The sequence below is a fragment of the Caloenas nicobarica genome, chromosome 1 (assembly GCF_036013445.1).
Source record: "Caloenas nicobarica isolate bCalNic1 chromosome 1, bCalNic1.hap1, whole genome shotgun sequence".
Classification (NCBI taxonomy): Eukaryota; Metazoa; Chordata; class Aves; order Columbiformes; family Columbidae; genus Caloenas; species Caloenas nicobarica.
In genome coordinates this window covers 110,089,184-110,101,697 of record NC_088245.1, presented here as the reverse complement: position 1 = coordinate 110,101,697, position 12,514 = coordinate 110,089,184, and the positions used below count along the sequence as shown (strand labels likewise).

General features: G+C 47.1%; 1 protein-coding gene across 1 annotated transcript in view; it reads right to left on the bottom strand.

The window, feature by feature from the left end:
• The window catches only part of PTCHD1 (patched domain containing 1), a 34,545-nt gene extending 22,103 nt beyond the window's left edge, over positions 1-12,442 (bottom strand). Inside the window, exon 1 of the mRNA XM_065647173.1 lies at positions 12,015-12,442. Within this exon, the coding sequence (XP_065503245.1) occupies positions 12,015-12,365 (351 nt within the window). The 5' untranslated portion in view covers positions 12,366-12,442. The remainder of the gene's footprint in view (positions 1-12,014) is intronic.
• Between the last annotated feature and the right edge of the window lie 72 nt (positions 12,443-12,514).

Below are 12,514 nucleotides of genomic sequence, written 5' to 3'. Positions count from 1 at the left end.
AGAGAAGGAGAAGCCCTCCTTCCCCGGCAAAGCGGGGAGACCACAGCCCTTCCAGGGAGATGAAGAGGCAAATTAGGAGTGACTCCAATCTACTTTCCTTAAAGGCTGAATAGTTATTTTCTGCCTTCAGATTCTGAGCAAGGTGCAGAGAACTGGCCACAGGGAGATGATGATTCTTTTTTTTTTTTTTCTTTTTTCTACTTGCATATGATGTTTTCCACTGCAATCCAAAGAGGGCAGGAGGTTCTTACGCCCAGTAAAGGGGCTAGGATTAGGTGGTATTTAATGGAACTGTTTCCTTCTGAAGACAAACACTGATGAAAAAACTAGAAGATTGGGTACCTAAGAGCAGTACAGCTTATATACTCATCTGATGGCAATGGACAAAATGTCTAATAATCAGGGCTAAAATCCTGCATCTGTTGAAGTTAACTAGCCAGTGATTTTGCATGGTATTTCAGACCTATTTTCAGAAAAAAACCCCACATTTATAAGATACTATGATTCTGATTGTTTTGTGATTACATTGAATAATCTGTGATGGGCATAAATTTAGTTATACCACCTCCATTCCTCAGGATGGTATGATATCATTTAGGCAAAGATTACAAAATTCCTATATTCTCAACTTGTTTCTCTAGCAGCTTGGGGTGTACTTTTCCACATTTGAGTAATTTTTAATTTTTGATAGAACAATTGTTCAATATTGACATTAGAAAGACAGATTTGAGAAATGAACTGAACTAACAAATCTTTTCCCAGTACTGCAAGAACACAATACCTGGACATAGTCAGAACGAAAATTCTCCATTGTGGTGGGAGAACAAACAACTATGTGTGCAACACGTTAGGGGCTTTTGCACAACTTTCTTCTAAAATAAAACAAATTAAAATATTTGCAGGAACATGCCGAAGAAATGAGCCTGCATGGGGAATTATTCCTGTCTTTCACGTTTGTTTCTGTGAAGTTCTGCTTTGCAAGAGCTGTTTTGGGGTACAAATTCAAATGTATGCCATTACAGTTTGGGGAAAATGCGCTGATTTACTGAATCAAAGACAGATAGCTGATTTTTTTTTTTTTTTAAATGGCAGATACTGTATGGTTTTCATTTACAGTGGTTGTAAAATCAGATGTCATATAAAGAAGTGTGCAGCTGAGGACAACTAGGAGGAATACAAGGATTTTCCTGCCTGTGTTAATTTGCAATACAACTCTTTCAGAGAGGATACACTGAGTGACACAATGCAGAAGAAACTAAGCTGTCCTGCAACTTTTATCAAATGACGTGGGTTGCTATTTACCTACCCTGCCTCACTGCTGCATTTCCTTCCTTCCACATCTGAAGCGCTTTCTTTTAATATTTAGGTTATAAAATAACCTCATCTGTCACAGCTGTTACTTCATCTTTAGCGAAAGGCTAGGAGCTAAATGTCATATCTAAAATACTCATTTCTTCTTGGAAACGATCCTCTCAGACTCAGGAGCCCGTTCTGCAGGGGTGACCCGGCGCTTCCTCCGAGGCTGTGCTGGGCTGGGTGCCGCACTGGGGTCCTGCCCATCATATGTCCCAGCCATGGGGCTTCAGGGGGCAGCAGCCAGCGCTGCGTCCTGGCGCATCCCGGCAGCCCCTGGAGCCTGCTGCAAGCTCGTGCGGTTTAGAGCAACTCTGAGATGTACTCCGAGCTTTGGCAGTGGCCACAACATTTGGTCTCAAACTGAAGGCAAACAGCCAAAGAGGACAAAAACCCTGCCATTCCCTCCACCCCTTCGAAGCATGCCGGGCACTGCCCCAGCGTGCCCAATGATTCAGCTCTGGGAAGCCTGACTCAGACTTTCATCCTCGGGACAAACACATCGCTTTACCTGCACTTGGCTTTTTCAGACCAGATCCTAGAGAACAGAGTTCTGTCGCAGCGTGGCTGCAGGCTGTCTCTGTCCCTTCGCTTGCCCGTGAGAGCCCGTGTGCCGTGGGGCTGCCGCCTCTTCCCCGCCGAGAGCCGCAGTCCCACAGCGCTCTCCGCTCTGCTGCCGCGCTGGGGATTCAGCTGTGGCCACCCAGGTTTTTCCACTCTCACCCAGAGCCTACACCCGTGGCCCTGGGCGACTGGCTGCCACAGAAAACACAAGGTCCAAGAGGTTACAAGGGCATGTCCTATGAGTTCAAGGGACTACACGGTCTGCAATTGGGCTTGCCTATGGGACACCAGGAGGTCCCCCAGGAAACTTCAGTTTGCTAACAGGAGATGGTAAATGCTGTTGGGTGACGGGGGCAACATGGGCAACATGCTAATGCATATCACACTCCTCAGTGCAGCAGATTTTAACAGAAGTAACCGTATTCTGAATAAACCTGGCACCTAGTACTGGGACAAATGACTGACCACCAGCTTCTCATTTATCCAGCTCTTTTCTCATCCTTACCAATCCTATTAGGAAAAAGGGAGAATTAAAGGACTAACAAAAGCTGAATGATTGTTTTTTCTTGAAGGGAGACATGCACTGCTTGCTCATCGCTCACAGCTTTTTCAGCTAGCCAACAGTGCAAGGAACCAAAAAGCAGTTTACTGCTGAGATGCCAGAGCACTGCAGCACAAGAACGGCACAGCATTGCCTAAGCTCCCTCGCCATGGTGGCACATCATCCCTGAAAGCTCTCAGGCATGAAATAGTAACTTCCACCTCCCCCTTTCACTGTTTAAACAGTGACCATCAATTGCAATTCCCCTCTCCTTCCCGAAAATGGTGTCTATGTGTGTCCCACACCACACCAGAGACTTCTAGAACAGTTTTCTCTTCCTCCAGCCATTTTCATTCAGTAACATCTTGGTCCTGGTCTTTGTTTGCTCCAAGTCCCACGATCACTCAAGGTATTTAGTTTACTAAAGGTGGCTTGAACTGAGAGACAAATCCCTTTCTGCAAATACCTCCAGGTGAGGAGTGTTTGGGTCCCACATCTCCACACCAAGCCACGTTTCAGCCTGTGGCACAGCTGACAGATGAGACATGGCGAAATCACACTGTCTGGGAGGGGATGCCAGGACTCAAAAGAGAAAATCCCTTAATTTATCCTGGGCTAAGCCATTTCCTCCAGGGCCTCAGAGTGCCATGGCTGAAAAGATTTCTTCGAGCTTTTTTTGGCTGCTGGTCCTCCTGCCTCTACCACTGGCACAGCAAGGCAGGCACTGGGAACCAGAGCCCCCCAGTAGGCTCGGTTTGGCTGTCCTGGGATGGCCAAGCACCGCAAGAGGCTCTGCAAGATGGCTCTTCCGCGTACAGAGCTTGGCACAACTTTCAGCAGTGGTGGCAAAGCTGAACCTGAAGGCAAAGGGATTGTACTTAAGAGATGTATACTCAGGACACAAAGGAAAGCTCGGTTTTATTCTTAAGTCCATGCAAAAAATGCAAGGAGGTCCAAGAAGGGGTGAGGAAAACCTCTAGCCCCTTTGCTTTGTTGAGAATTTATTTCTTTAATTAAAAAGTGAGCAGGTATTACCAGAATTTTGCGAATTTAATCAGGTAACAAAGAAGTCTGCAGCCTCCCTGCGAAGCAAACAGATCCCATCCCAGCAGGGAGGGGTTAGAAACTGCTGATTCATTTGCAAAATGGTCCAGCCCCAGCAATCTTTTAAGCCTATGTTACATAAACTGCCACCCTCATCAAAGCCATGGGCAAAGGAGATGGGGCATGAGGACCCTGCAATGGCCACTGGTGTCCCACACGGGTCTCACCTCGCTGGCAGCACAGCTTTGCTCCCAGGGAAACTCCGTAATGAGAGTGACAGCAACATGCAACAGGACACCTCGGTCTCATCAACCACCTATTCCTGCTCCAGGAAAGACATCCCGACTCTGGCGGGAGCTGCATCAGAGTCGCAGACACTGTTTTTAATATTAAGCATGTGTGCAACCACTTTCTGCTTATCATATATATCACAAAAGTGTGTTTGGTTTTGTTGCTGAACAGTGACGTGCAGTGTTTTATAGGCGACATTACTCATTGTAAGGACTTGACTGTGCTTTACTACTTTACATATAGCCGATGGATGGCAAACCAAACAAAACTAGCTAGATATACGGATGTCCTCCTATACTGCAAATGATATGGCACATACATAAAGCGACATATTTTACTCACAGGAGTAAGGTCTTTGCAATGCCATATTACTTTTTATTGTTTTTGCTATTATTTGACTCCATTTAGTCTTTTAGTCTACATCTGACGGTTCAAATTAAAAATGAGCTTCACTCTAACCCATGCTGCCCAGTCCTCCAATTTTTTTACTGTCATTTTCACCAAGACTGTTTTTTCTCTGAGCCCTGGAGCCTGAAGTATTGTGATATTTTTTTAAAAAACCTCATTTTTCATTTAAAAAAAAAATGTCTGATCTCATGGTAATGGACGAAAGACTGAAAAGGCTCACCAATAAAGTTAAGAATGAATTCATTGTCTATTATTGCTTAAAATCTGTTTTGGGTTCAAGACTGGAAACTAGAAAGCAGGATGAAAACAATGATTTGAAATACAGACTTCATTTTCATGTGAAGCTGATTTACTTTTTTGGTAATTTTTACAGGTAACTTGTGCCAAGGAAAACTAAGAGGAGAAAAAGCCTTCAATGGATTGCTAAAAATTTCTCCACTTTTTCTATGATCTCAGTAATCTCTGGCATTTCCTATCTTTGCAGAGTGCTTTTTTATTCACTTCAAGTGATGGCCTCAGTCAAAACGTAAAAAGGTTATGAGAGAGAAAAGACTAGCACAGCTCCCAGCTTAATTCACGGAAAGAAAACACTGTGGGCTCCGCAGACACCGGCAGAATTTAACTATGAAGAGTGTATTTGCATCAGAAGAAGGAGTGGAGAGAGAAGGCAAGGGAGCTCCGAACGGGGCTGTGCCCTCCTGTCAGTCTGAGTACCAGGGGTCCAGGGCAGAGGATCACAGGGGGCTGGTGGGCACCAGCCTCCTGACCAAGCCACTCTGGCCGATGGAGACCCCGTGCACAGCTGATGGAGGAAGCCAACAGATCCTACCAGCTCAGGAAAAACATTAGAAGCTGCAGCTGGAGAGTGTGCAGTGAGGAAGATGATGGGTAGCTGGGGTCTTTTTCTAGCAGTCCTACAGTCAGGTTTCCTGAAGAGACACTATGATACTGATTATGCAAGCTATGTATTTTTGAAACTCATTTTTTCAGCTGTCCAAAATATGGTGAATTATATTTTCTCCAAACAATTTTCATGTAAATAAAATCTAAAAATTGTTCAAAGTACAAGTCATCAACTGAGGGACTACTATTAGTACTCAAAGTGGCAGATGTGCATGCATTTCTATTTCCATCCGCCTTCTTAGTAGTTACAGAAAATTGCTAGATATGATTTTTCTTTTCTAATCTGAAGTGGAGAAGCTTTTCTAATCAATCCAGTGTTAATTCTGAGCACTACCCTGGCAGTTATGCCTGAATTCGTCCCACCGAGAGAAGCCCACTCTGTTTCTTGGCCTGACTGCAGCTGGAGGACAGGACCCCTCTGCGCAGTCTGGCACACGGCTCTGAGAATGATTTTTCACGATGGGAAAAAGGACGAAAACTTTGCTTCTGCAGCTGATCTTGCATCAGCTCTATAGTGGCCTTCTCCATGGGTCCCTGTCCATGAACACCTCTCCATCCTTGCAGCACTTCTCAGTGAGCTGGCAACACAGTGCAGGCTTTTAGGAGAGGCTCCTCCAGCAGAAGTGGGACCAACTGTCCCTTCCTCGCTGCAGGAAAAAAACCTCAATAGCTGCAACTTCACAGCCCATCATGTTAATTAACAAGTCGGCTCCTCCCGTCTCCCTTCCAACAGGAGAGAGGGGGTTGTCCTCCTCTAAACCCCAACTTAAAGACAGGGTTCAGACATAGCTTTCAGGAGGCCCAAATGTGGTCACTAGGGAGCCCTGGCAGCTCTCCCCAAGCCATGTGGCACTGCCTGGGGAACCGGTGGCCCTGAGCTCCTATGCCTGCCCTGCTGGCTTGCTGCGCCCTCCCAGAGGCTCACCCAGAGAGGTGATGTCCCCCGTTATACACGTTCAGCCACGTGCTGAGAAAATCTGTCCCCTGTGCACTCTGTTAGACAGGAGGTGAGGCCCGACCTTCCCATGCAGGAAAGGCGATGGCACACGAGGTGCTGGGTGTCCCCAGCACAGGCTGCCTGGCTGGCAGCAGCTCGGGGCACAGGGTCGTAGGGGAGCCTTGCACCACAGTGTGAGGTGGGAGGGAGTGTGGGGACACCCCATGCTGGCCGCGGTGGCTGGTGCTGCTGGAACAGGCCAGGGGTGTGGTGGGGACCAGTGGGACCAGTGCCTGTGCTGGTGAAGCTGCACCTCATATCCTGTGTTCAGTTTTGGGCCCCTCACTGCAGGAAAGACACTGAGGTGCTGGGGAGAGTTCAGAGAAGGGCAACGGAGCTGGTGAGGGGCCTGGAGCACAAGTCTGATGAGGAGCGGCTGAGGGAACTGGGGCTGTTCAGCCCGGAGAAAAGAGGCTGAGGGGAGACCTGATCGCTGTCCGCAACTGCCTGAAAGGAGATTGTAGTGTGAAGGGTGTTGGGTCTCTTCTCCCAGGTAACAAGTGACAGGACAAGAGGAAATGGCCTCAAGTTGCACCAGGGAAGGTTTAGATTGGATATGAGGAAAAATTTCTTCACAGAAAGGGTTGTCAGGCACTGGAACAGGCTGCCCAGGCAAGTGGTTGAGTCACCATCCCTGGAGGTGTTTAAAAGATGTGTAGATGAGGTTCTTAGGGACATGGTTTAGTGCCAGAGTTAGGTTGTGGTTGGGCTCTATGATCTTGAGGGTCTCTTCCAACCAAAATGATACTATGATTCTATAATTCTGTGACACCGTTGTCCTCCCAGGTACGGGCAACTCCAGGACTTCTGCTCTGGCCGCTGGCTGGCACTGCGGGAGAGATCAAACCCTCTCACCCACAGGAGCCGTGCCGAGGAGCTGCTGCTGCTGACACCAGGAGCTCAGGGGGGTTTCTGCATGTGCTTCCATGCTGTCCTTGCAGCATACTATTTATCTTCCCTCTTCCCTGGCTGGGCCCAGATCTTACCTGCGTATCTTAATTCTCATCTGTTTTCGCATAAGATACATTTTAGCCCTGCAGCATTGTGCTGCTATGACAACAGGCTTGCACTTCTGCTGCTTTCACACCCTTGTTTTTCTTGTATTAGGACTCTTCCCGTCATCTTACAGCCTTGCTCTAAAGACATGAATTCAACCTTGATTTTTTATTAACAGAATTCTTTATATGCTCTGTTGACTGTTGCTCTGTAAGTGTTTTTAGTGCTGGAGCTACCTACAGAAGGTAGAGACCTACTATATCCATTGCTAGATCTACAGTTAACTACCTGTGTCCAGGCATTCAGAAGTAGCTGAAGTTTTAAAATAAAGGGTACCTTGCAATAGCCAGGATTGTGATCGACCCAGCTTTCGGCCCTGCTGAATGACCAGAACCCACTTCCACTGACTTTGAAAATAATGGCTTAAGTGTGCCATGTTTGTACAGCAAAGCAATTGGAAATAACACAGACGTGGGAACATAAATATGGTTATTTCCTCCATGAGCTTCCTCACACGTAGAAAATAAGTGAGGAAATCCGGGAAGACCATAGATAGAGCCTGCAGGCACACGCATTAACAGGGACCTAATAATTAAGGAGCAAAGAGAAGAAATAAAACCCCAACAAGTATGAGGTCTACAAAATTTTGAAGTTTAACTGTTTTGTTCTGCAGTAATCAGAAGTTACACAGTTCTTAAAAAAATGTGTCCCTAAGCAGAAATACTTGATTTTACTATTTGCTTGCATGTTCAAATAGATATATAATCACTTATCTAGATCTACTGGTGGTCAGTTCATATGAGAGAGGCAATGTAAAAGCACTGTCTGAAAATATGTAGTTCGGGGAGGTTTCTTTAAAAAAATAAACCCTTGTCTACAGATTTGCACAGGAGCAAACTGCAAGCACAATCTCCTTCAGTAAGGCATGTTAGATTTAATTCTCTTTTCATCTTTGCATCTTGCCATATTAGGTATTTTGCCAAAAAAAATTAGTACTGTGTTACTGTTGTAAACACAATAATGTAAGTGGAAGAGAGGATATCCTTCTGCAAAAGAGGGAAACCTTTCATTAAAAAAAAAGTCATTTGTAGTATAACACAGTTAACTCACTGTAAGTAGAGAGGAATGAACAGGCTCAAAAGGATGGGTGTCTCAAAGTCTAGCTAAATCAGAATACATTTTCTGGGGTTGAAAAAATCTGGCTAGGTCTGTACGCCTTCAACCTACCATGTTTCTAGCTGCAAGTGGAAATACCACCATAAAATGGTAGGGGGCTGCTCTTAGCCTATTTTTAGGTGGAATTCTAGGCTTAGACAATTTGTACAGACTTTACATAATCATCTGAACTTCTACACCAAATATCCCAATTATTTTTGTTTCTCCAAGCACTTTTTGGAAATACAAGGGTAAAAGCACACTTTCTTCAGTTTGGTGTTTTTACTTCCTACATCTTTTTGTCACAAGAGCGAAATCTTGAGGAAGAAAGGTCTTGCACACCAACAGCATGGGATGCCACTGCCCTGTGCTCAGCTATACAGTAGATACAGCAGTGAGGAAAATTTCATGATTGCCTTCCCACACCGTCTCAGTCTCAGGATGCCTCTCTTGCATACCCAAGACTCTACTGAGGCTTTTTGTTAGATCAGCTATTCAAGGCCAGAGATTCAGGATATGTTTAGGCTTCTCCTTTTCTTCTGCAAGTGACTATGACAGCTGTAAACGCAACATAGGGATGGCAGGCCCAGAATGGTTTAAGCATTTATGGGGAGTTATGAGAACTAAAGATGGAGATTTATACAAAAATTTTTTTTTTTAAAAAAAGGTACTCAGCATCATGTCCAAGTCAAAACTGTTCTATTAGGCAGTCACACGCCTCCCTGCTAATGAGCAGGAGAGATCTTGTGTGGAGTAGCCTGTACATTCAGCAAGACCTGCCACCGCCATGTGAGCAGCCAGCGTCACGCTGGCAGATGCTCGCTGTCAGCAGGGAGTCCTACCGCAGCTCCTGTTCTGGGAGCGACGCTTGAGATCTGGGCCCCAGACAGCCGTGAGGCTCAGCCCTTCCCCAAATCTCTTCCCAGCCAACAGGGTTTCATGCAGTAGTGGTAATGGCGAAGTTTCTCAAGCTGACAATGTGCCCACGAGCAGCTGCACTAAGCCAACCACAGTATTTTAGGGATGACACCAAATAAGTTATTTAATTAACTAATTAATTGATTAGGATGTTAGAGTTACTAACTTTTGACAATAGCAGCTATGTTTCAATTTCAACTGCTCAGACCCCAAAACTTTGTATCCTTTTACTAAGCGGACAATAATGGAAGCTGACTTCTTCCTTTGCCGAGACAATCTCTTTCCCTTGCCCCGTGACTGGGGTAGCTGTAGCAGTTTGAGGCTCATTCCCTTCCCTCCTTGCTTGATGAGGTGGGATACAGCAGGTAAGGAAACTGAGAAGAGGTGCTGCAAGAGCAGCTGGCGCCTGCCTGGGGCAACCATTCTTCTGGGTCTGCCATCCTCCTGTGAGTGTGTGGAGATGCAGCAACAACGATGCGGGAGGAGCCAGTGTCCAACCCGATGCCTCTTCTAAAGCAACATGTCTCCGTCGGGGAGGTCATCCTTCTCCAGAAAAGGACAGATAAACAAATGCTGCCATATAGGTTCTCTGCCTACATGGCAAGGTTTTCAGGAATGCAGGTGGGATTACTCCACGTTTTCACTCAAGACACTTATTTACAAGCACAGCAGCTTGAGTTGGTTGGCTCTGGACTGGGGCTTGGGGTATGAACTTGAGATGCCTTTGCTCTCTTCTTCCCTGCATGCAAGTGGATATATACAGGAAAACCTGGATGGCTACCTTTCCCTTTCCTCGTCCCTTGATGAGTCTGGTCGACGCAAAATGATGTAGCCCTGCATCACCATGGACATAACAATATTGGGAGCTGGGAGCTCTCCCTCCTGTTTTGCTGTGCTTTGACCTGCAGGGCCATCCACAGGGTTGGACAGGCAGCTGCCCGAGCCTGGCTCTACCCACAAACAGAAGAATAATTAGGACAAAGAATGTAATCTATTCTACGCAAGACATACTGGAATTAATTAGATAAGTAAAGAGTTGGAAATAATGCATCAAATATGCACGACAATGTCAGATTAGCAGTAAGAGTAAACAGTCAAATGGCAATGGTGCTCATTATCTCAGTAAATGAAAAATAATCATTTTGTCGGCAAATTCTGTCTATTAAAAATGAGGCAGTGTTAAGAGAGAACTTTCTAAGTTATAGCTCTTCTGCTGATGTGATAAATCTTATGCAGAAGTTTGCTTGCGGAAAGATTCTGAGTACCATTTATTTGTGTGTCACCATGCTATTGATAAAACTACAGACCTCTAGAGAAAGCAGTACAGAGGAAAAATCCATTATCATTATTATCCTATGACTGAGTAAATGTGCACATACTGGATGCGAATGCAATTCATGGTACAAAAAAATGAAGGAATGAAAATCATCTCTCTGGAGTTTTCTCGTTCGCCAGTAACATTCCTGTTACTGTACTTAGTGAGTCGATGCTCATTAAATCTGTTTGCTGATTGCTGTTGGGTAATATGTCAACAGCAAAAAAAAAAAAATGAAAACATAAAATACTGAGTGGCTCTGCACTGTAGTTCTGTATGTGGCTACAGTGGAAATAAAATATAAATAAATCCACTGTAACAGTTATTTCCTTGTTTAGTAAAGAGTGAGGTCTTCCCAAAGTCTCTTCCAATAGGTATTTGCATATATTTTCTCATTTTAGAAGAGACACTCCCTGATGTTACTAAAAAAACTAACATTTGCTTTTGTACGGGCTGACAGTTTGACATTCGGGGTGGGGGGAAAGCAATGCTGAGTCTCTGGGGTTTCCACAAGGCAACAGCGAAAATGTGCAGGATTGAGCTAGCCACACCTCTGGTTATTTGTAAATGTTCCTTTCCTTTTTCTTTGGTGAACTCGACCCTCTTAACACACAGTTTTTGCACCTGTCCTCCCTCTGTTTTTCCAAGATTGTTTGAAACTACTGGGGTGCAAACTAGAGTATCAGCTTCAACAAATGCAGATTTCCGACATGTTATGACATACAGTATGGTGAGACGTCCTGTTAGATTGTGACTCGCACACTCTGTGCCGCTCAAGTGACAGGGAAAGATGCTGCCCGCTCTAACTTGAACCGGCAGCACAGGCTGCACCATGCCTGCAGCGGAGCTGGATTTTTCTCCATCTATGAAACCAGCATTTTCTGTGATGGTGGGCTGGGAGTGGAGAGGAAAAAAAAAAATACTACCCGCTAAAAATAATCAGCTGAGTTATGTCATTTGCTTTCATGAGCTGTGAGAAGAAGGTTTTGTGCTTCCCCTCTCCAGGCAGAAAGTGCAGTCCAGACAAGGCAGCAGCCCCCAAAAGCGTTGTCAGCAGCTTGGCAGATTGGTACCTAACTGCTTTTGAAGTTTGAGTTTATCACCCCCTGAGTCGCCTTAACTCGGGAGGACGACTGCAAGTATAGAGGCACTGAAAAATTATTTAAGCAAGCAGCCTGCCCTTCTCGCTCACCCAAAGCAAATAAACCCAAAAGATGGGGGGAAAAAAAAAAAAGATGAAAAACCCGAAATTGGGGGGCGGGGGGAGGATAGCGGAGCCGCCGGCGCGGGCAGAGAGCGCGGTGCCGGCTCCCGCGGCGGGCACCATCCCAACTGTTGCGGGGAGGTGACCGGGTGGCTGCGGTGGCAGCGCCGGTGGCGGGCGGTCTGAGGTCGGCGTGCACGGGTGGGTCCGTGCGGGCGAGCAGGTGCGGGGACCAGGCTCGTGGGTGGCGGGCAGTGGGGCGAGATGCGGGGAGCCGGGCCAGGCGGGGTGGCGGTGCCCGGGGCCGGGGACCCGCCGCGGTTACCTTAAGGATGAGATCGGTGTGGTGCTGGTCCAGCATGTTGGCCTTGCGGAAGGAGGTGATGATCACCCTGCCGTACCTCCCCGGCGTCTGCAGGTCGGAGTAGAGCCGGTGCTTGGAGCGGTTCACCGGGAAGAGGCTGTCCACCAGGTTCCTCTCGATCTTGGCCAGGCTGTGCGTGGGGGCCAGGAGGTGCTCCACGCTCTCCTCCACCTGGTAGCGGCTGAAGCTGGCGCCTAGCAGGATGGAGATGAGCACAGGCGCCGAGGCGAAGAACACCGGGTGGCTGGCGACGAAGTGGCCGAGCCGGGAGAAGGACGTCCCCAGCCCCCTGTGCAAGACCTGCCGCAACATCCTAGTGCGGAGGGCGCGCAGGAAGGCGAGCGCCGCGCCGGGGCCCCCGCAGCTCCCCCACGGCCCCCGCAAGACCATGGGGCAGCCCCCGCCGGGCGCCGCCTCCCCGCCGGCCGCGGCTGCGGGGGGCCGGGGGCCGCCGCCGCGCG